The following is a 22,171-nucleotide window of genomic DNA, read 5'->3' as shown; positions in this document are numbered from 1 at the left end:
TTAATGCACCTGGAAGATCTCAGAAGTACCAGGACCCATCTTTCAAAGGGCTCTTACGAGCCCATTTCTGGATCCTCTTCAGAAGTATACAGGTATGCCTGTTCTCCTAAGTCCTAAGGACTTCAAGGTTGGTAGGATTGAGATGGAAGAAGCTACTGATTTGTATCACTGAGAGCCATTTCACCTTTGCTTCCAAATAAACCTCATCCTTGACCTGCTAATTTTCAGGCAGGTGTGAAAAATAAACTCATTAGACCCTTGGATAGATTATCACTTCAACCACTAGCATGGTAGGGATGAACCCATTGTGCCTGAGCTCTTAGCACAATAGAATCAAACCTCTTTCTCCAGGCAGAAATCCCACCTACTTCAGAAGTGTCAAACTTGTGGGCTGGCCAGAACGAGATTAAAATGTAATTGGAGGAGGAGGCAGCTAGGTAGCCCAGTGGATGAGAGAGCCAGACCCAGAGATGGTAGATTCTGGGTTCAAATTTGGCCTCAGACATTTCCTAGTTGTGTGATCCTGAACAAGTCACTTAACTCCCATTGCCTCACCCTTACTGCTCCTTTGCCTTGGAATCAAAACACACTATTGGTTCTAAGACAGACGGTAAAGATTTAAAAAATATAATTGGGAAATGTTTAACAATAAGCAAAAAATACAAAAAATACAGTATAGATATTGTAAATTTGTGGCTTTCAAGGACTTATTTTGTGGCAGGGACTTTTATCTGCTTGAATTTGACCCCACTCCCCCAGACCATCCTTGCTATGATTTACCTCTACTCCATAGTAGGTACTTTTAAAATACTAGATTGCTATTTCTTGCCTATAATAATATATAGTATCAATAGTATCAATAATAATAATAGTATAGTAATCAATAGTAGAGGCTGGGTTCAAACCCAACTCTTCTGATGTGAAAACTAGTGCTCTTTCTACTATCACATACTGCTCTCTCTTTAGCTAAATCTTTTCTTTGAAGTCTTATTTTTCATTTTTACTGATTTTTTGGGTTTGTTTTTAGGCTCACGGGGTCATAGATTTTGAGCTAGAAGAGGTGTTGTAGGTCAGTTAGTTCAACCCTTTCATTTTACAGATGAGGAAGATGAGATGCAAGGAATTTGTGACCCCCCCCAAATCCAGTTTTGTTTCTGCCATACCATCCTGCTCTCATCACCTTCATTTCCAAGCATATCCCTCCCTTTTCTCCATCCAGAGAGCCATTCCTTATAACAAAGAATAAAAGGGAGGCTGGTAGGGAGGAATGAAGAACCAGAGAGGCGGACAGAGAAAGAGAAAGCTAGAGATAGGGAATGGAAAAATCCAAGCAGGTCATAAAAACTAATCTGCACATCAGCCACTTATAACAGTGTATGTACAGTTTTCCAAAGTGGTAATCTTCTAGCCCTGTGAAAAAGGAGAAAATTTAATTTTTAATCTCTTCTTTGTGGTCAAACTTGATTATATTATACAGAGCCTTGATTTTTGTTGTTGTTCTTGACCATTTACATTGTTATCAGGTGTGTGTATTGTTTTCCCCATGCTGCTTTTTTGTAAGTTTTTTTGTTTGTTTTTGCTTGTCTTACCTTTTTGCCTTCAATAAGGACTGGAATCCTTCCCCAGATCTTGCTGAAGAAATTTGGGTCTCACATAACAACATATATAGAAGGTTTTAGCTGCAAGTCAGGTGGAAAGAATCCTGGGTCCTTACCAGACACTAAGTTACTGCCTCCTCTTCTCAGCAGTAAGAAAATCCAAATATTGAGGGAACAAACAAGTTAGCATAGCAATATTTTATCCTCTCTTTCTTGATTCCCTGTTTGCTTCTTTCCCTATGAGAAAATATGAATGACTTACACCCCTGAAGGTTGTTGGGTTTTCATCTTCCAGAGCATGTGAAAAACACATTGCATTAGAAAGAGGAGAGGATTGAGGGGTCACAGACCCCAGCTCTCCAAGAAAGTTATGCTTGCTCAGCCTTTCTCCTTCATATTCCTTTCCTGCAGTAGAGGCCACATTTGTGGCCCACCCACCCATGGGCCCCACCTCAACTCTCATCCTTGGAAGAACATCCAGTGGCTTAGTCATAGCTGCAAACAAAAGAACATGACGTTCTAATTAACCAGCAGGACATTCCATCAGCTGAGTCACCACCCACCTTCTCCTGTGATGATGCTTTGAGACTAAGGAGATGCTGTTGAGATGAGTTGGTTATGGTCCTGATAGATGCCTGCTCTCTTATGAGTCATGTATGTGATGTGTCTTCAAGCACACCAGTGTGATGTCCATCAGCCTAAAAATATGAATCCCATTAGCTAGTTTTGAAGTTCTATAAGAGTTGGAAGGCCTTCAAGGGTACCTAGTCAAAGAGTCACAAAATTTTGTTTTATTTTTCATTGTAAACAACAAACACATAATTTTTTTAAAAAACAAGAAATAGATTTCTATAAGAAAGTATACCTTTCTGCTGTGTATAGCTTTGGGTTTTTTAAATTTATTTTAAGAGCTCATGAAGTTGGGGCAGCTAGGTAGCACAATGGATAGAGCACTAGGCCTGGAGTCAAGAGAACCTGGGTTCAGATGTGGCCTCACACTTCCTAGCTTTGTGAAATCTCTGGGCAAATCACTTAACTCCAACTGCTTAGTGCTTACTGCTCTTTTGCTTTAGAACAGATTTTTTTTTAATAACCCTTACCTTCTGTCTTGGAGTCAATACTGTGTATTGGCTCCAAGGCAGAGGAGTGGTAAGGGTAGGCAATGGGGGTCAAGTGACTTGCCCAGGGTCACACATAGAACAGATTTTTAGTATCAATTCTGAGATAGAAGCTATAGGTTAAAAAATGCATGAAGCTTAAGGTAGTAAGAAAATATTTACTGTGTATATTCTTCCTTGTTTTTCTTATTTTACTAATATGTATTTTTTTTAAATGTGATGCAGTGAATAAGCATTGGACCTGGGCCTGAATTCAGGGAGACCCGAATTCAAATATGGCCTTAGACACAAGCTTTGTGGCTCTGGGCAAGTCATGTAACCAATTTCCTCAGCTTTAAAAAAGAAATAATAGCACCTCCCTCCCTCCCAAGACTGTGAAAATGAGATAATATTTGTAAAGTGCTATATAAAGTCTAGCTATTATTTTTATTAGTATCATTGCATATATGTCTTTCCTCTTCTTCCCATCACTCACACCCACACCACTCTCCCAAACATAGTCCATTATATTGTAAGGTTTTTGTGATTATCATTGTATCTTCAGGAATAGAGTATAGACTCTTGTATGCAATAAACACATAACACTTATTTGTTAAATTTGCTTAATCAAAATGGAAAACTCTGACTCTTTAGGAATGTGTTAGAATGTTATTCCTTAGGAAATTCAAACTCTGAACAATTCAGAGAAGCATGGGAAGAATTTTGTGAACTGATACAGAGACCAGAAGCAAAACCAAGAGAATAATACACACAATGACTATAATAATTCAAATGAGCAGCCAAACTCTGATTAACTGTAATGTCCAAACGATATTATATATAGTCACTTTTGTTTAATTGTATTGTTTCTTTCTATATTACAACGTGTGGGGAAGGAAGAATATATTGGGAAATAATGAATATAAAAACACAATACTTCAGTCAAAAAATCTAAATAAATCAAATGGACTAGAAGGCTTTCTAAGCCCCTTTATGGTTCTAAACCTTCTGGTCATTCCACACAGTTATGGTTTTTAGGTTGTCCAAGCTGTCTCTTGAATTTACCTTAACCTGATGAGTATTGAGTTTTTGCTATTTGTATGAATTTATAGGCAATTAAGCATGCTTTTTTCAGTGCTCCATATCATCTAGACTTGTAATGTTTTCAATTGTTCCTTGAGTCTAGATTGGAAAAGTTTGCATTGAAAACTGCAAGGAGTTCCATGGAGTAAATGTTACCTACAGGCTGCAGTCTCCCAGCACTAACTGCACAGCTCTGGGCATCATCACCACCCCAGAAAGCACCACAGGGACTCTGTTTGTGAATGACTCCTCTGTGCTGCAAAGGTCAGAATGCACAGAGATGCAGTACACGGTGGTTGCATCAGACAGACAGAGCAAGAAACAGGCCAAAACACTGCTTATTATCTCAATAGAAGGAAATTGTAAGTACCTTCTTGGGACTTTTGCTGTCATCTTTCTTTTAAGTACTTGTCATCCATCCATACCATTCACGTGACACTTATCCCCTACTTCATTGTGTTGTAATTATTTACATTCCTATAACTTCCCTAGCCAGATTGTAGTTTGCTTCACTGGACTGTGAATTTCATCTTGAGCATCACACTCTCCAGCAGTCTTCATGATTCTGTGAATTTTGGCCCAATACTTCCTCAGCTGTTTGGAATGATTAGGTGTCTTCCACAATACCTTGCATATGGTAGGCAACTAAAATATTTGTCAGCTGAATTGAGTAATAAACATTTATAAAGTATATGCTGTGCTAAACCCTAGAGTTATGAAGAGAAAAATGATTTAATTCTTGTCCTTAGGAAGTTTATAGTCTGGTGCGAGGCATGATATGTACATATACTGGTGTATATAAAACATGTTAAAATAAAATACAAGGGGCCAGCTAGGTGGCTTAGTGGATAGAGAACTAGACCTGGAGATAAGAGGACCTGGATTCACATCTGACCCGTGACACTTCCTAGGCAAGTCACTTAATCCCAATTGCCTAACCTTTACTGCTCATCTGCCTTGGAATTGTCACTTCGTATTGATAAGGTAAGAGAAAAAAAATCAAATACAAAGTAGTCATATAAAGAAAGACACTAGCCACGGGGACTGAGGAAGGAGAGTGATCAGAAAAGACCTTGTGTGGAAGTTGGCTCTTGAGTTAAGTCATGAAGTAGTTCAGGGATTCCAGATGATGGTGGCTGTGGCAGGAAAGCATCCTAAGCATCAGGGCATGAGAAGGAAGATAGAAGATCATACATGAGGGCCTAATAGCAAGTAGGAGAGTATGGATAGATTATAGGGAGTGTCGAAGTCATAATGCATAATTAGATTAAAAGGGGTCATGTTATGAAAGGCTTTAAATGCCAAACACGGGAGTTTATATTTAATTATAGAAGTAACAGGGAACCACTGCGGTATGAATATGGGCATGAAATGACCAGCTTTATGATTGGAAAAATTCCATGAAGGCTGGATTGAGTAGAGAAAGATGTGAATCCAAAGAGACCCATTAGAAGGCCTTTCAGGCAATAGGCGATGAGAGCCTAAGTTATGGTGGTGAATTGCATCAAAGGAGAGAAGGGTACATATACAACAAATATTTTGAACATACCAACAAGAAGTTTTGACAGCCTATTGGATATGTCAGTTGAATAAGGATGAAGAAGTTTGAAAGTTCAAGAGATGGAAATTCAAAGGAGAATAGGTTTAGAGGGGAAAAAAGAATGAATTCTGTTTTGGTTATGTTGAATATGAGATGCCTATAAGATGCCTATTATCCAGTACAAAATGCTTAAAAGGCAGCTAGGTGGCTCAGCAGATTAAGAGCCAGGCCTAGAGATGGGAGATCCTGAGTTCAAATGTGACCTCAGACACTTCCTAGCTGTGTAACTCTCGGCAAGTCACTTAACCCCTATTGCCTGGCCCTTACTACTCTTTTGCTTTGGAATCAATACACAGTAGTGATTCTAAGATGGAAGATATGGGGTTTTTAAAAGGCAATTGGCTGTGTAAGACTGGAGCTTGAGAGAGAGAGAGAGAGAGAGAGAGAGAGAGAGAGAGAGAGAGAGAGAGAGAGAGAGAGAGAGAATTAGGGCTTCATATATACATTTCAGAGTCATCTATATAAAGATAAGAGTTGAACCTGTGGGATCGCTAAATGAAAATGTGGAGAGAAAAGAAAAGCAGGCTCAGAATATAACCTTGGAGTATACTCACAGTTAGTGGACATGCTGTGGATGAATAGTAGAGCAAAACCAACTGAGAAGGGACCTCAAATTGATAATTGGAGAATTAAGAGAGAGGAGTGTCATGAAAATCCAGGGAGAACATCCAAGGTTGAAAGAATGGTCAACAATACTATATGCTATAGAGATGATGTAAATGATGAAGAATGAGAAAAAGGCTGTTAGATTTGGCAATTAGAAGATCTTTGATGACATTGGCATTATCAATTGAGTATCATTTGAATGATGATATTGGAAGCCAAATTGCAATGAGTTAAAGAGAGTGAGAGGATAAATGGAGGAACCACGTGCAGACGACTTTCTTAAACAGTTTGGCAGAGGGAAGAGAGTGTAGTAGAGGCTGTTAGTAGGAATGGTAGGATCTAATGAGGGCATTTTTGAAGATGGGAAATGGGCATGTGTGTAGGCATCAGAGAAGGAGGAAATCAATAGGGAAGAGGTTGAGGATTAGAGATGGGCAATCTGCTAGAGAAGATGGGAAATGGATATTGAGTAGAAGGGTCGCTTCATCACCAGAGACAAGAAGAAAGGAGAAAATGAGTTAAGAAATTATGGAGAGGTGTGGAGGGCAGAGAGAAGAGGGATGATGTAGGAGTTTTGAAAGAAGAAGGGTCTAGAACATCCATAGTGAAGAGCTGGATGGTGAACCATGTAGGGAGAAATCTCCAAAGTCACCAATCTTTCGATTATAAAAGAGTTTACCCATTTCAGTCTGACTTCCAAGTTCATCACTCAACTGATACTGTTCTCTCTCAACTCACCAGTCTTTTGACTTTCTGCAATAAGAATCCAACAAATATTAGATAACATTAATATGTAGTCTCCTGATCAAAATATTTATATGGCATCCTCCAGGCCCATTTGGTAGTAAAAGAATAAACAGTTTGGGGTTAGCATTTGCAAAGGCTCAAGAAGAGATATAGGACAAGGGAGCAAGGGATTTAAGGATAGATGAAACTGTCTACTCGAACTGCTGAATCAAATGAATGGAACCCCTTTGACTTATTATTAGAAATATTTAGCACAGTCCCTGGCACATAAGTCTCTTTTTAAATGCCTAGTGCTTTCTCCTCCCTTCCCTCCTGGTGTGCAACATTATATGACTTTCCATCTCTTCTCTCCATGCTTTTCACAAAATGATTCCCCATTCCCAAAATTCACTCCTTTCTCACCTTTGCCTCTCTTAGAAGCCTTAACTTCCTTCAAATCACAACTCAGACATTCCCTCCTTAATGAGACCTTCTTGATGCCCCACCCTCACCTACTAGTGCCTTACCCCAGAAAACCATCTCTCATTTGTTTTGTATGTATTTAGCATATACTTGGATGTGTGCATGTGGCCTCATCCAGTAGACTATAAGATCTTTGAAGGCAAAGACTGTTTTACATTTCTCTTTGTATCCTCACCACCTGACCAGGTGCCTGGCATATGGTAAGTGTTTAATAAATGCTTATTTGTGGCTTTAGCAGTCATTTTCTGATCATTCTCAACTAAATTATCTTCATTAGAACCTAGGTTTATGGATTTCAGTGTCTTTAAAAAACAAACCAATAAATCTTACCTTCTATTTTAGAAGCAACACTAAGTATGGGTTCCAAGGCAGAAGAATAGGAAGGGCTAGGCAGTTGGGGTTAAGTGACTTGCCCAGGGTAATACAACTAGGAAGTGTCTGAGGTCAGATTCGAACCTAGGACCTCCTGTTTCCAGGTCTGATTCTCTGTCCTCCTAGCTGCCTTTGGTTTTAGTGTCTTTTGACCTGAGCTTGATCAATGCCATCCCTTGGAAGTCTGGTGGACATGTCCCTTGAACTGGAAGACATTGCAAATGTAAGGACAGGCTGCTAACTGGAGTCCCCCATTCTTCATGTTTTTGTTATTCTCATAGATTTCCCTGAAGAGGAGGGCTGTCCTATCTCATGTGCTGTGAACAAGAAACGTTTGGAGTGTGAGGAATGTGGTGGCTTAGGCGCCCTGATGGGCACATGCCAGTGGAGACAGGGGGATGGCAAAGGTAGGATGTGAATTTTATTATTCCCATTCATTCCTATTTTCCCTGTTTAGTCCATCCAATCAGTAAACCGGATTACATTTACTGGATGCCCAGTATAGGCATTATTGTAATATATTAGATGCTGTGAAAGAAATAACAGAAATAGGTAGATAGACCAGTGATGGGCAAACTATGGCCCACGGGCCAGATGTGGCTCCCTGAAATGTTCTATCCGGCCACACGACATTATTCCTAATCTGATGAGTACAATGAGTAGGATATAATACAATGAAACTTCGAAAGAGTTGCCTTAGAAACAGACTGACAGATGAACATTTCCTTTCCTTTGGCCCCCTCTTTAAAAAGTTTGCCCATCACTGAGATAGACCATTTTTTCCCCAGCATTGGTCAGATCATGGAAGGCACAAGGAGGATTCAGTGTCTTACTTCATGTTCAAGGCAATCTGGGATTTAAGTTGGAGTCTGGGTTGGATTTGATCAATAAGAAGAGGTTAGGATGACTTTTTTCCATTTTAGAAAGACTCATGTTTGGAGTCAGCCTAGGAAAGGAAGATGAGAGGGGAAGAGTTTTTCTTTATATTCTTTTTCTCTTTGTTTCTTTGGAAGGAACTAAGCTAGCAGGTGGAAAAATGTGGGCTGATTTATCAGCAAAATGGCAGTTTCTGAGTCTCCCAGCTAGAATGACATATTAACAATGATGGGATTCTGAGAACCTTGAAATGGGCATCAACTTCTCATCCTGATTTTCTTTTTTTTTTTTTTAACCCTTTCCATCTGTCTTAGAATGAATACTGTATATTGGTTCCAAGGCAGAAGAGTAGTAAGGGCTAGGCAATGGAGGTTAAGTGACTTGCCCAGGGTCACACAGCTAGGAAGTGTTTGAGGTCAGATTTGAACCCAGGACCTCACATCTCTATGCCTGGCTCTCAATCCACTGAGCCACCCACCTGCCCCTTGATTTTGCTTTTCGTTAACTAAATAGCCTCAAACAAATCTCTGCTCTTTACCTTGCTTTTTTATCTCCAAAAAGAAGTGGTTGGGCTATTTGAGATTCTAGGATTCCAAATAATTCTTTGAAATAGAAGGCATCTAAGACCATTTATTCTGTTTCTAGGAATTTCCAAGAACTATTCAACCTGCACACCAAGCCTCAAGACTTGTCCTGATGGTAACTGTGATGCTGTGGAAAGCCGAGATCTTCATATTTGCCCTCAAGATTGCATACGTATGAAACCCTTTCAGACTATTATCCCATAGATTATAGACCTGGTGACCTTTCAAGGCACCACTTATATTTTTGCCCTTACTTGCCTCACCATTCAGGAAATGGGTATATGAGGCATATATAGATGGGGGAAAAGTCCCTTCCATCAAGCAGCTTCCAGTCTTAATTACAGAGGAAAGAGGGTAGAGAGGGAGGCACAAAATATTTATTTCTTAACAGTTCACATACTAATTTGTCTCTAAAAGGACTCCTTACTTATTCTCGTATGATCTGTATGATTTGCTTCTCTCTGTTCTCCAGCAGCATATTGAGTCTCCTGGAGTCAGCATTCATCTAAGAACCAGAGAACAGAATTATATCCCTTGCTGCATGACCTTGAGTCAGTTATTCCCTCTGTGCCTCAGTTTTACTATTCTGCCAAGTAGGGATGGTCCTTCTCATTGAACAAAAGCTAGAAGTGAAAATGCTCTTGGGGCTCCCTGGACCCCAGCTTCTCTGTAAATATAGGAGTGGCAACTTTGCCTGGTGGGAACTGTCTCAAATTTTGTTGAGTATGGAGTGGACGAGCACAGCTCCATTCCCATGATTGAGATGATCTGGGTTTCTTGTGTCTGGTTAGGGGGAGACATTATTGGTGGCCATGAGAGAGGAGAGTGGAAAGGAATCAAGGCTGGATATGGAGTCTGCAACTGCTTTCCAGAAGAAAAGAAGTGTTTCTGTGAGCCCGATGATGACAAAGGTAAGAAGTAAGATACTGAAGGTGGGTGGGGTGGGGGCCATCCTTCAATCCTCGCCCCCCCAATATAGCCACATGGTTTGAGGAGATGCTGCCCTTGTTCTGTGTAGAAGCTAGCTCTTGATTTAAGGATCATCATGGAGGGGAGCTTCAGTCTGACTGAGTTTCCTCAATCTGCAGGCAACTGACAAAGCATTCAGACTAAACACCAGATTGAAATGTTTATTAATGATTTCCATATCAGCTGTTCAGTATGTATTTGTATATCACAAAGTCCTCCTGACGCCTAGCTTTCCCACTTCCTTAACTGAGCACTTTCTGCCTTTTTGTGGGCTTGCGATTCTTTCTCAGCGAGATGCAGAGACGTTTGACAGCCTCTTATTAGACAGCTTCTACTCTGGTTGTGATATATCAAGTTGCTATAGGACTGGTGCTTGCCAAGAAACCAGGAGCTCTGGTCCTCTTTTTGTGATATAAAACATTGTTCGCTCTATGACATGAGTTTAGCGCCTGACACACTTGTTTTTGTTGTGCAATCATTTTTCAGTTGTGTCTGACTCTTCATGGTCCCTTTTGGGATTTTCTTGACAAAGATACTTAGGTAGTTTGCCATTTCTTTCTCCAGCTCATTTTACAGATGAGGAAACTGAGGAAAACAGAGTTAAATGACTTGCCTAGGGTCTCACAGGTAATTAGTGTCTGAGGCCAGATTTGAACTCAGACAGATGAGTCTTCCTGACTCCAGCCTGGGCACTCTTTCTACTATGCCACCCATCTTTCTATGCTTGACACATAGTAATCACTTAAATGCTTATTGACTTAATCTTGACTTCACCACAATAATGATGAGTCCCAAATGCAAAGCTCTAGAAAATACTGACAAAAAGTCTTTATTTCAGCATGATTTTTAAATTTTATTAATTTTTCTTTTTTTATTTAGAATCTTTTTCCATGGTTACATGATTCAGGATCCCTCCCTCCCCCTGCTTCTTCCCCCCACCTCCCAAATCCGACAAGCAGTTCCACTGGGCTATACATATATTATTGTTCAAAACCTATTTCCGTATTTCAGCATGATATTTGTTGAGCATTCACTAAATGACTCAGCAATTGACATTTAAAAAACTCTAGGGTTTACAAATTACTAACCTCACAACCATAGAAGGCAGGCTTGTAGATAATCATATTATCATTTTATTTCCTGGGAAACTTAAGCTAAAGAGTTTAATTTAGGCTTGTTTATTTATAATCACACAACTTTTAAATATCTGCTCGCTGGAATTTGAACTCCGGTCTCTTGACTCCCAAGTTCAGTACCATTTCTACTAGGTCATGCTAGCTCCATTTTATCTAGCCAGTGGTACAGCTTAAAGTTCAGATAGTAAATGCCATTAGAAGTCAGAGGAGAGAAAAATTAGTGTCTGGTAAAGTCATCACAAGAATGTTTCATGGAAGAAGTGGGACTTTAGTTGGGCCTTGAAGGATGAAGGAGACTGGTGGGTAGAGAGAAATACGTAAGTGAGTAATAGAGCAGTAAAAACTGAACGGAGACTGATCAGAACTGTCTGAGCAGATTTAGTTTCTGATTTATTCCTGAAAACTCAGTGCCTGATAATTTAATTTTTTTGTTTTCCAGAATCTTTTTTCTAGAGATAGACAGTAATGAACAAAAAAAAAAAAAAAATGGAAAAGGGTCTACTAGGAGGAAGAACAGATAAGAAAGAATGACCCAAACTGGATAGTTACTTGTTAATCATTATTTTTGACTAAATACAACTTTTTGAAAGTTTAAGTTAAAACCTTGCTGGAACAAAAATAGTTTCTTGGTAATCTATACTATAGACTCTATAGGGTCTCACAGTTGGGGAAAAACAGATTTTCTCCAACAGATGGAAGCCAGGCTCCTAGGTCCCTTAGTGTGTACATCAGGCCAGACTAACTCTTGTGTTGTTGCACTGATGCTCAAAGCCCTTGGGACTACTGGGCATCAGACTCAAAGCTTCCATAATGGCACCCAAATGGTATTTTTCCCGTTCATGGGAAAAAGATATATTAGAATGGAAGAAGGAAGGGAAAATTCCACTCTTCAATGTCCATATTTTTTGGCTCCCAAATATTACTGACTGAGCGGCTCAGGAATGTTCTCTTTCATTCCTTCTTGGCTCCCCCTCCTCCCCCCCACCTTTTATTTTCCAAAAAGGATTTCCACTATCATTGTGGAAAATTCTATACAATCCAAGGGCAGATGTGTAACTGCCTTCTTACCCCAACCCCAAATGCCCTACCTATACGCAAATGCATAGTCTGTCTGTCTGTCTGTCTGTTTGTCTCTCTCTCTCTCTCTCTCTCTCTCTCTCTCTCTCTCTCTCTCTCTCTCACACACACACACACACACACACACACACACACACACACACACACACACACTATAAAAATTGGTACAAACTAGCTCAGAAGAAAAAAAAAAAGAGCCAGTGTGAAAAAACTGAAATTCTCAGGGGTTGAGTTATATGTCCTCAGTCACACCACTAGTTAGCAGTAGTTCTACTTTCCTGATTCCCAGGGTGGTGCTGCTTCGAATATTCCACACTGATTCTTTCTTTCCTGGATCTCAGATCCTTATCTACTTGCTTGACACTTGGGTAAGTCATTTAGCACCCCTACGCCTTGCTTTCCCCATCTGCAGCACTGGGCGTTTACATTAGTTGTGCACACCAAATGCAATAATGTTTGTAAAACCCTTTGCAATCCTTTAAGGGTTATGAGAACCTGTCTTTTTTTGAGGATGGGGTCCAGGCCTGTGATTTTTATCAGCATGAGTTCTCAGTGAGGAAACTCCCTCTACCAATGCAGGTGGGCAGTTATTGTAGAGCTTATGGTCTTAGAAGTTTCCTCCAGGCACCGAGAGGTCACAGTGTGGGTAAAAAGTGGGTATTTAACATATGTCCTCTTGCCTCCAAAGCCAGATTCTTCTCCCTACCCTCCATACCACGCTGCCTCTCAGAGACCTATTAGAATAAAACCAAGAGCAGTGAAGCACTAAACTTCTTTGCTGCTCTTTGCCCACAGAACCGCTGTGCGATGAAGTCTGCAGGATGGTCATTGCCGTCGCTATCCTCTTCTCCTTCATTTTTTCTGTGTTACTCTCTTCGTACTTCATCCGTCGCTACCACAAGAACTCCCACAAGCCACCCATTGCCTCTGCAGAGATGACCTTCAGGAGGCCGGCTCAGGCCTACCCCATCAGCTATTCTTCCTCCAATGTTCGCCGGCCATCCCTAGACTCCATGGAGAACCAGGTCTCAGTGGATGCCTTCAAGATCCCGGTAAGATTTCATGCAGGGATAGAGTGGACGACTACATCTGCCTTGTGGGTTCCGGGGCTGTGGTCAGTTTTCTGTGATTGTGGTATGGTTGCTTTGGGAGAGGTCAGGGTTATGGGACATAAGTAGAAAGAGAAAACCCAAAGGTTCACATTTGGGCCCTAATAAAATCTCAAGGTGCCTTTTTTATGACCTGGTATGTCTGTACTGGGAGTTCTCAGAAAGAAGTCTTTTGAGATCATCATAGAATCATAGACTGAGAACTCAGAGGGACTTTAGAATCAATCGAGTCCAATTCTAACATTTTACAGATGAAGAAAGTGAAAGCCAATGGAGCCAGTTTACCTGTTCTAGGTCAAATAGGCAATAAGTTGCTAGCTAAGCTAGGATTTGAACCCACATCCTTTGACTCTTGAACCAGTGCTCCTCTTACCAAGCCACATTGACTTGGCACTTGAACACTTGCTCTGGAAGGCACCATCATTTATTTCAACCCCTTCACCTTACAGATGAAGAAATGGAAAATTTGCATGAAGTGACAGTACCAAGGTCTTCTGACTCATGGTCCATTGCATCAAACTACCACCAAGAAACTAAAGCTGGCTTTATGTTCATCGATTTCCCACCCATTGGAATAAAACTTAGAGAAGGAGTTAGTTGTTAAACTGAAAATCACAGTGATGTGGCATTGAAGCTTTAACTCTTCTTCCAAAAACAGTCTTCTGGCCCCACACCCCATGATCCAGTGCTAAACAAGACCTGTTCCAGGGAAACTGGAAATTTTAGCTTCAATAGAGCAGTCATCCAGGAAGTCTGCAACTCAGTCACCACTGCCACCCCCTCCCCTGCTTTAGCTTTATTGCTCTTCAGAAACAGAATTAGCACAAACAGTACTATCTTCCCATCTTTCTTTGGTTAATTTCTTTGGGAAATCTCTAAAAAAGAAAACAAATCCACCACAAAGATGCAAATACTAAATCAGTCCCTGATGCTTCCAAGACTAGCAAGCAAAGACCCACTTAAAAAATACTGGGTTTTATCCAGACTCTGGAACTCTGCTGAGAGTGGGACCAGCAGAGGCCTGTGTTCTTAGGGGACGTGGTCCCCTTATGGAAAAACTCAGAACCAAAAATTTATTTAAAAAAAAATCCACTGGCCTTAAGTGAAAAGAACACAAGGTTGGGAGTCGGGAGATTTAGAGCTGGAAGGGAGGGACCATAGAGAAAGATGTCCTAGTCCAAACCCTTCATTTGGCAGATGAGGAAACAGAAGCTAAGCAAGGCAGAATGACTTGCCTAAGTCTTTAATGCCCATTCTGCTATTAATTAACTGTGTGATAGTAACACAGCTGATAGCCTTTCTTTGGCAGCTTCTTTATCTGTCCCCTGAAGAGAAGAATGCCGGTCTTGCCTTCCCCACAGGATAATTGTGAAGCTCTAACGAGAGAATACTTGTCAGTTATAAATGACATGCAGTGACGGATTTAAAGTTGGCAGAGTGGTTTATCAACAGTATTCCTGTTTGAGCTTTACAGCATCCCTGTGAGGCAGGTACTGTATGGATTATTATACCTACTTTACAGATGAAGAAACTGAGACCATAAAGGTGGACATGGTTTAGTTGGTCTCTGAAGTGAGATTTGAATCCAAGTGTTACTGATTCCAATACTGGCACTCTTGTCCATGGTACCATGTTGCCCCTTCATGTTAGACATGCTTTGAAAAGCTAATCATGTTAGCTCTGTGACCCTCGACTAGTCACTTAACCTCAGTTGCCTTTTGTCTGAGAGCCAGTACTTTGTATAGATTTTAAGACAGATGGGTAAGGGCTTATAAAATTTAAAAAAAATTAAACATGGTATATGAATACAAGAAGTTATTACTTTCATGTTTCTTCTGAGCTGCTTAGGCCTTCCTCCTCCCTGCCATCCTTTTGACCTAAATCACAGCCCTGTGGAGTGGCAATTATTCTTATTTTAAATCAGAAAACACTGAGATATGAAGGTAGGCTCACTTCAGCACAACCACCAGTGGAACCCAGGCCATGTGGTTGCCTCTGGTATTTATTCCTTAGTGCCAAACTCTAAGCTTCAGAAAGCATTTACAATTTTGTGTTTTTGGGAACTTTAATTCTTAAGTGCTATGTTCTTTTATGCAGTCCTAGAGTCCTCCTGGATCTTTAGGATACATATTCATTGGCCTTCCCTTTCCCCAACTCTCAGCCCCTCCAGCTCCTTTGCCTTGGTTGCTGTCTGCATTTTACTGTCCAGATTAGTTTGAGTTTGTCTAATAGAAATAAAAGTCCTAGAAGATATTTGGTATTCAGGCAGTGCCTTGGTGGCCAGCAAACTAACTGCCGGAGTCAAATACCATTGTGCAAAATGTGTGCATGGTTAGTGGTTGTTTTAAAATTTAAAGTTTAGCCCAAGAAAGTTTTGATTCCAAAGAACATTAAAATGTGTGGTAAGAATTTCTGAAAAGCCAGAAAATTTTAGAATTTTAAGAAGTTATGACAGGGAGCTATATTAGGAATAAACTCAGGATCCATTTTAGGATTTATTGGAAACTCTTTGTATGTCCCCCACGTTCCTTCATCTCCCATCTAATCATTTCTGTGACCTGGAAGCATTGTAATTATTTTTGTTAACATGGAGGTGCTCTTTGTTGGCTGTCTCCAAAGTTTTATGTGTTTCTTATTTAATTTTAAAAAGGATGATCTTTGGAGACATCTAGCTAACTGAAACACTGTCTCTTTGTGGGCTGGGACTGGAATACTCGGTGGACACTGTGTCTTTTTGGCATCATAGTTTTTGTTTACTTGGATTTCTTGGGTGTTTTATGGATCTCTCACCATCCTGTGGTAGCAATGACTTGGCCTCTTTCATAACAGAGGACTAATTGTCTACGATGAATCCTTCTAATTTGTTTTTTAAAGAAAAAAATGTTGAAATAGTTTGCAGCAGGGTTGCACAAGAAGGGAAAATGCATAAGTATTATTTTGGTAAGCAAACACTGTCTACAGCAGCAGTGAAAGATATATCTTCATTCCTTTGAGTAAAAGTAAGATGTGGATATTCAGTTAAGTTTAATAAGCTTTATTGAATGTCTACCATGTATGAACTGGATGATTGATTACAACAGAATGATAGACTCTGGGACAGAAATTGAAGGTACCTAACAGGCCAGTAAAGCTAGATTTTTTTTGGAGTCTTGAGAAGGTGAGTAGGAAGGCAATATGAACTAGAAATTCCAGCCCTCCCAGCCAGGCGAGAAGAAGATTGTCTGTGCATATCTGCCAAACCTGGTATCACAGAGAATAGCAGATCCTACGTGGGAAGAAGATTATGAATGGAGATGACCAATCATATCATAGAATCCTCATATTTCTCCTTATGACCATATGTAAGACATGACTAACAAACCCAATGCAGCATTAAAGGAAAATTCTATAGTGCTATCTCAAATTGAGATGGGCTACCTTTGGAAATGGAAATATTCATTAGAAGTTTTCAAGCAAAGGTTCAGTGTGTTACACTGAGGATCCTTTTGAGGGATGGATGTTTGACTAGAGAACTGCTAAGGGTTCGTCTAAAATCTGAATTTCTGTGATTATTAGTGGAATATTACTGGAAGGAATATATCATCACTGAGACATAGTAGGATGCCATTCATGACTATAATGTGTGTGGAAGGTTATTCCTTCCACAAAATAGATGAAATGAATATAAAAGGTGATGGAGTTAATATTTTATGTCAAGATGATAAACCCATGTAAGTTAGTTTAGAAACCAAAGAAAGAGGAAGCATAGTGGAGAACATTCAGATAAGGATCAATGGAGGGGAAAACTGAAGCAACATTATGCTGGGAGTAAGCTATAGACCACTTGATCAGAAGAAAGAAAGAAATGAAGAGCCCAGGAAGTAATAGTTGGCATTTTATATAGTATATTAAGGTGTTTTAAACAATGTACATACATTATCTTATGTAATTTTCATAATAATCCTGAAAGATAAATCTGTGTCACCTACTCCATACCTGTATGGAGTCAGCATATAATGATGATAGGGAAGACTTCAAAAATAGAGCAGCTGATACATTTTCACCTTGCTGATAATGCAATTTTTCACAAGTTAGAAGAAGTAATTAGAGGAACTGCAATTCTCAATATGATTCTGACTATAAGGAAGTACTAATCGTGGACACAGAAATGATGGAACCTCTGAGAGGAAGTGAATCATCTCTTAGAGTTTGTATTGGAGAAGGAGAGAGAACTTGAATATACTCTACACCCTAAATCTTAGGAGCATGGATTTCAAAAGGCTCACAGAAAACAGATAATAATCTATCATCCAAAATTCAGTAGAGACAAGAATGCTCTTAAGACTGAAATTCTGAAGGTATAAACAGAAATAGTCTTCCATAAGAAAGAAAAGGAGAAAGTTTCTAAAGAAGATAACATAAGTAGATAGGGAGCTCCTGGGCCAACTAAAATTTTTGGCATATTCTGACACCGACATGCAGGATTTTCATGTAATAAGGATGTCAGGAGTGCTGAAGTCCAGTGAACTCAGACTGGTGATGCATAAAAACTATGTTGGGAAAGAAAGAGTACAACGAAGCCTTTCTTGTGGTAGATAGATAATAGTATGGGAACAGATGGCCATGACAAAGCATAGATTACTGGTTTCTACTTGATTCTGTTCAACTGTAAAGGAGAATACTCTGATCTGAGAAGAGAATAAAATTTATCAGTAGAGGGAAAGGGTTGTCTGCTGTAAAGAGTATTGGACTTGGGAGTCATGAAAGCTACATTCAACATGGCCTTTGAGGCTTGCTAGCTGTATAACTATGACCAAATTCCTCATTTTTATCCTCTGCAAAATAGAGAGATCAATAATAATACTTACCTCAATGGAACACAAATAACAAATCAAAATAATATTTGTAAATGATATTTAAAAGTCAGCTACTAATATCAGTGTTTACTATATGCATACACATGTATATATGTATACATATTGTAAATATTCATAGTATACATTATTATATGTTGTATAATTATATAGTTATAATATATGTGTATGTCTGTGTATACATATCATCTATGTTTGTATATAAATATTATATATGTTTTGGGTGGGTGGTAGGGAGGAGAAGTCCAGACCAGTTATAACACACACTACATCAGTGTTCAAAAATCCTGCTATGAAAATGCTCTCTCTCGATGCATATCAGTACTTCTGTAAAGCCAAGTCTTGGAGTTCTCTGAGACACTGTGGAGTTCTTTCCCCTGCTTCTAGAGGTAGGACTTGAACTTGGACTTTGCTTATCTCAAAGGCTGACCTTCTTTCCACTTTAATACGTGCTCACCAAATTGAATTGTGAAGACCTTACAGAAGTAAGGAAATGGGCAAAAGAATGCTTTAAAAGTACCATCAATGAGTTGAAGTCACTAGCCTCTGGTGAATTCCATCCATGAGTACTGACAGATATGATTGCTGAGCTGCTTTAGTGATCTCTGAAAGATGGTGGACACTCGCACATGTTCTAATAGGCATGAAGGTGATAAATGTTTTCTATATTTCAAGAAAGGGAAGAGAATGGTGTCTTCATACTATAATGCAATAAGTTTGACTTGGATCCAATTGACCATGTCCAAAGCATATTACTAACAGTGTGGTTTGCAAACGTTTAGAAAGGGAAGTCGTAACTACTGAGTACCAGTATGACTTCATCACAAATAGAGAACACCAGCCTAATTTCAGTTCCTTTTTTTAAAAACTTGGGCTGCTAGCCTAAAAGGGGCAGATAGAAGTTAAATGACTAGCTGGCACAGATAGGAAGTATGTGAGGAGGAATACTGATGTGTTGTACATTCTCTCCAATAACCATGTGGCAGTATCATCCCCTTCAACTTGACTATTGACTGAATAGAACTTAAGAGTAAGAATTGGTTATTAATGAGGCTCAAGGGCATTTGTGTAGTTATTCAAACTTTCTGACGCTCTCTCTAGATTATCACTTTGCTGCATCTCTGTAGGAAGTCAGGAAAATCTCTAGGCAGAGGATCAAGAGAGAGAGAGAGTACAGGTTGAGGTCTATGAAGAGGAGAACAAGGTCTTTTACATCTGGGCATGTTTTCATCACATAGCAGATTGATGCAACCTCAAGGTTACTAGAGCGAGATCTTGGCTTTCCTTCACTTTTTGTAGGTGAAACTCCTCTATAATGACTGAATGTGTATGCCCTTCATGTTGGATCTCAACTTCTTACTAAACGTCACTTTCCACTAATGATTTTACTGTGAATGGTGCCTGTAGGGGAGAAGATTTACAAACTGATGACCACATTCCCTCTCTGTGTATCAACCCTCTAAAAAGTAATGGGCATGGATATTTAAGAAACGTTTTGTTGACGGTTCATTCACTCCTACCATTACCTTATCCTCTTTCTCTCCTCTGGCTTTTTCTCTTCTCCCAAATTAGGAGGATCCAAAGTGGGAATTTCCTCGGAAGAATTTAGTTCTTGGAAAAACCCTAGGAGAAGGAGAGTTTGGAAAGGTCGTCAAGGCAACAGCTTTCCAACTCAAAGGAAAAGCTGGCTATACCACTGTGGCAGTGAAAATGCTGAAAGGTACCTTCCAGTCCATACTCTTTTAAAGATTTGATCAGCCGCCCCTGACTATAAACAGATTGGCAGGATTTGGATGGTTTGGAGACAGACCTGCTGCTATATGCCAGGTCCCCGGCAGTTCTTCCCGAAGGCCATCTATTTATATTCCAACATTTCCTGACCAGAGGGAATTCGGAAAGTGCACACGATGATGCAAGCCATAGTTTCCACTGGGCTGAGCTTAGGTCATGCAAGGAAACACCAGAAGGCTTCCAGAGGGCCAGCAGTTTTATTTTTCTCCTCCCGTAGGGGAATATAGTTGGTTAAAATCAGTCATTTTTATAGGCTGCTGTGCTTGGAGCAGATGGCAATAGCCTCCTAATACTGAACCACCACCAGATCTCTACTCCACATATCCCTTTGCCTAGAAATATTCTCTCATTGAGGGACTCCATTGATCCGGAATGTTATTAAGTAAGGTCACATTGGCTAAGGTGAGAATCAGATTCTCATTCCAGGAAAAAAAATTAAAAAGGATGCTCATTGTATTCTTCCCTTTGCAGTTTTTATTGGCTGGCAGATTTCTGGTTTCATATAATAAATTTGGTCATGGGGGAAGGAAGTTTAGAAAGCAGCTCATCCGAAGATTGCATCTGGTTATTACAGGGAAGCAAATAAGTTTCATTATTAAAATTACAATAGTTTGAAGAGAACTGGACAGGCAAACTCCTCATGGATCCCTAACCTTAGAGTAGCCTGGTAAGGGAAATTTATTTCCAACACAAAAATAATCCCTTACACGACATTTTAACTGAAATTCTCATTGTCTTTATGAGTTCACTAAATACCTTTAGACATTTACAAAAGATTTTGAGTGATTTCATCATCAATAAAACAAGACTGAGTCAAAGTCTCCAAATGGATGCTTACAAAATAATGACTCTTTATTCCAGGTGATTTAACATTTGATTCTTATTGCAATTAGCTAGGGCAGAATTAATGCCAGCTGGGGAGAGTTGGGATGGTGTATGGAGTGCTAAATTTTAAAGTGTACTGTTCTAATAAATTAGTGTGGCACTTACAGTAATTGCCTAGCTGTTAATGAATTTTTGTGGCACACGGAGAAATCACCATCATAAATGCACCATAAAAACTTGCCTTTAAATAAGATCATGTTCAAAGGAGTTATGACAACAGCTGGGACGGTTTATTGGGGTTTTTGACTTTCTCAGTCACCACCTGACCACAATAGAGTGCTTGCCAGAAATGGATTTGGGAGTGGGAGAGTCAAAAATTCCCACTCACTTTCCCAGAATGATTTGTGCTATGATGGATTATGGTTACAGGGATGCTTATTATGAGGAAAGAGTCCTAGTTAAACATTAACTCCAGCATTTTTAGGCATTAAAATAACTCACCATTACTATTTACCTTTCAAACAACTAATCCTCTTGTGGCAAATGAGCTCATACCTCACTTTTATGAAGAGCCAAGACATAAAAACTCCCTTCTCCAGAAAACCCTTAAGTAGCAGGAACCTTGGAGAAGCCTCTTCCTCTGGGCTTGAATCTATAGACCTCTTAATCTCTGCCAAACATAGTGTATGGATCAGGGACAAATGGCAGTCAACATAGAAAACGATGGCACAATTTTACATGTCTGTGGGTTGGGATGACCCAAAGATTTTTGTCAAAATTTGTTGTTGGTTTGTTTGGGGTGGTTTATATTTAAATGGTTCCCTGACAGCCAGTATAGGATTATCTAGCTCCTTTTGGGAAATTTTTTTCATTCAAAAAGAAGGCATCACTATTCTTTTGTCCTTTCCTTCCACCCTCCCTCTTATTTATGATTGTGTCTCAAGATTATGTCAATTCCGGTATTGAGAGGTTAGCCCTAAAATATGTGACCCCTCAGAAGGCTACCATTTTATCACAATGGGCTTGTGAACCAAAGGATGGCTGGGATGGATTGGGGAAAACTAGAGGGGAAGGTTTTTAACCTGCTTCTCTGTACAATGCTTTTCAGAAAATGCCTCTCCAAGTGAGCTCAGGGATCTGCTGTCTGAATTTAACCTGCTAAAACAGGTCAACCACCCCCACGTTATTAAACTCTATGGAGCCTGCAGTCAGGATGGTAAGGATTCCCATGCAGCCCAGTAGTAAAACAAATAAAGAAGTCATACTGTTGGATGTAAGGAAGCCAAAGATTGGAAATACCTTTGGAATACCTCTCTCTCTCTCTCTCTCTCTCTCTCTCTCTCTCTCTCTCTCTCTCTCTCTCTCTCTCTCTCTCTCTCTCTCTCT

At 39.8% G+C, this 22,171-nt stretch overlaps 1 protein-coding gene across 1 annotated transcript in view; it reads left to right on the top strand.

Annotated features, from left to right (window-relative positions):
- Positions 1 to 22,171, top strand: part of RET (ret proto-oncogene) — a 62,172-nt gene that overhangs the window by 24,518 nt on the left and 15,483 nt on the right. Inside the window, 7 exon segments of the mRNA XM_044660238.1 lie at positions 3,882 to 4,140; positions 7,847 to 7,972; positions 9,087 to 9,197; positions 9,817 to 9,936; positions 13,003 to 13,259; positions 19,742 to 19,889; positions 21,894 to 22,001. Of these exon segments, the coding sequence (XP_044516173.1) occupies positions 3,882 to 4,140; positions 7,847 to 7,972; positions 9,087 to 9,197; positions 9,817 to 9,936; positions 13,003 to 13,259; positions 19,742 to 19,889; positions 21,894 to 22,001 (1,129 nt within the window).

This window comes from Gracilinanus agilis, chromosome 2, assembly GCF_016433145.1.
Source record: "Gracilinanus agilis isolate LMUSP501 chromosome 2, AgileGrace, whole genome shotgun sequence".
Lineage (NCBI taxonomy): Eukaryota > Metazoa > Chordata > Mammalia > Didelphimorphia > Didelphidae > Gracilinanus > Gracilinanus agilis.
Note: the sequence above shows the minus strand (reverse complement) of the source record. Positions and strands in the feature narration are given on the sequence as shown.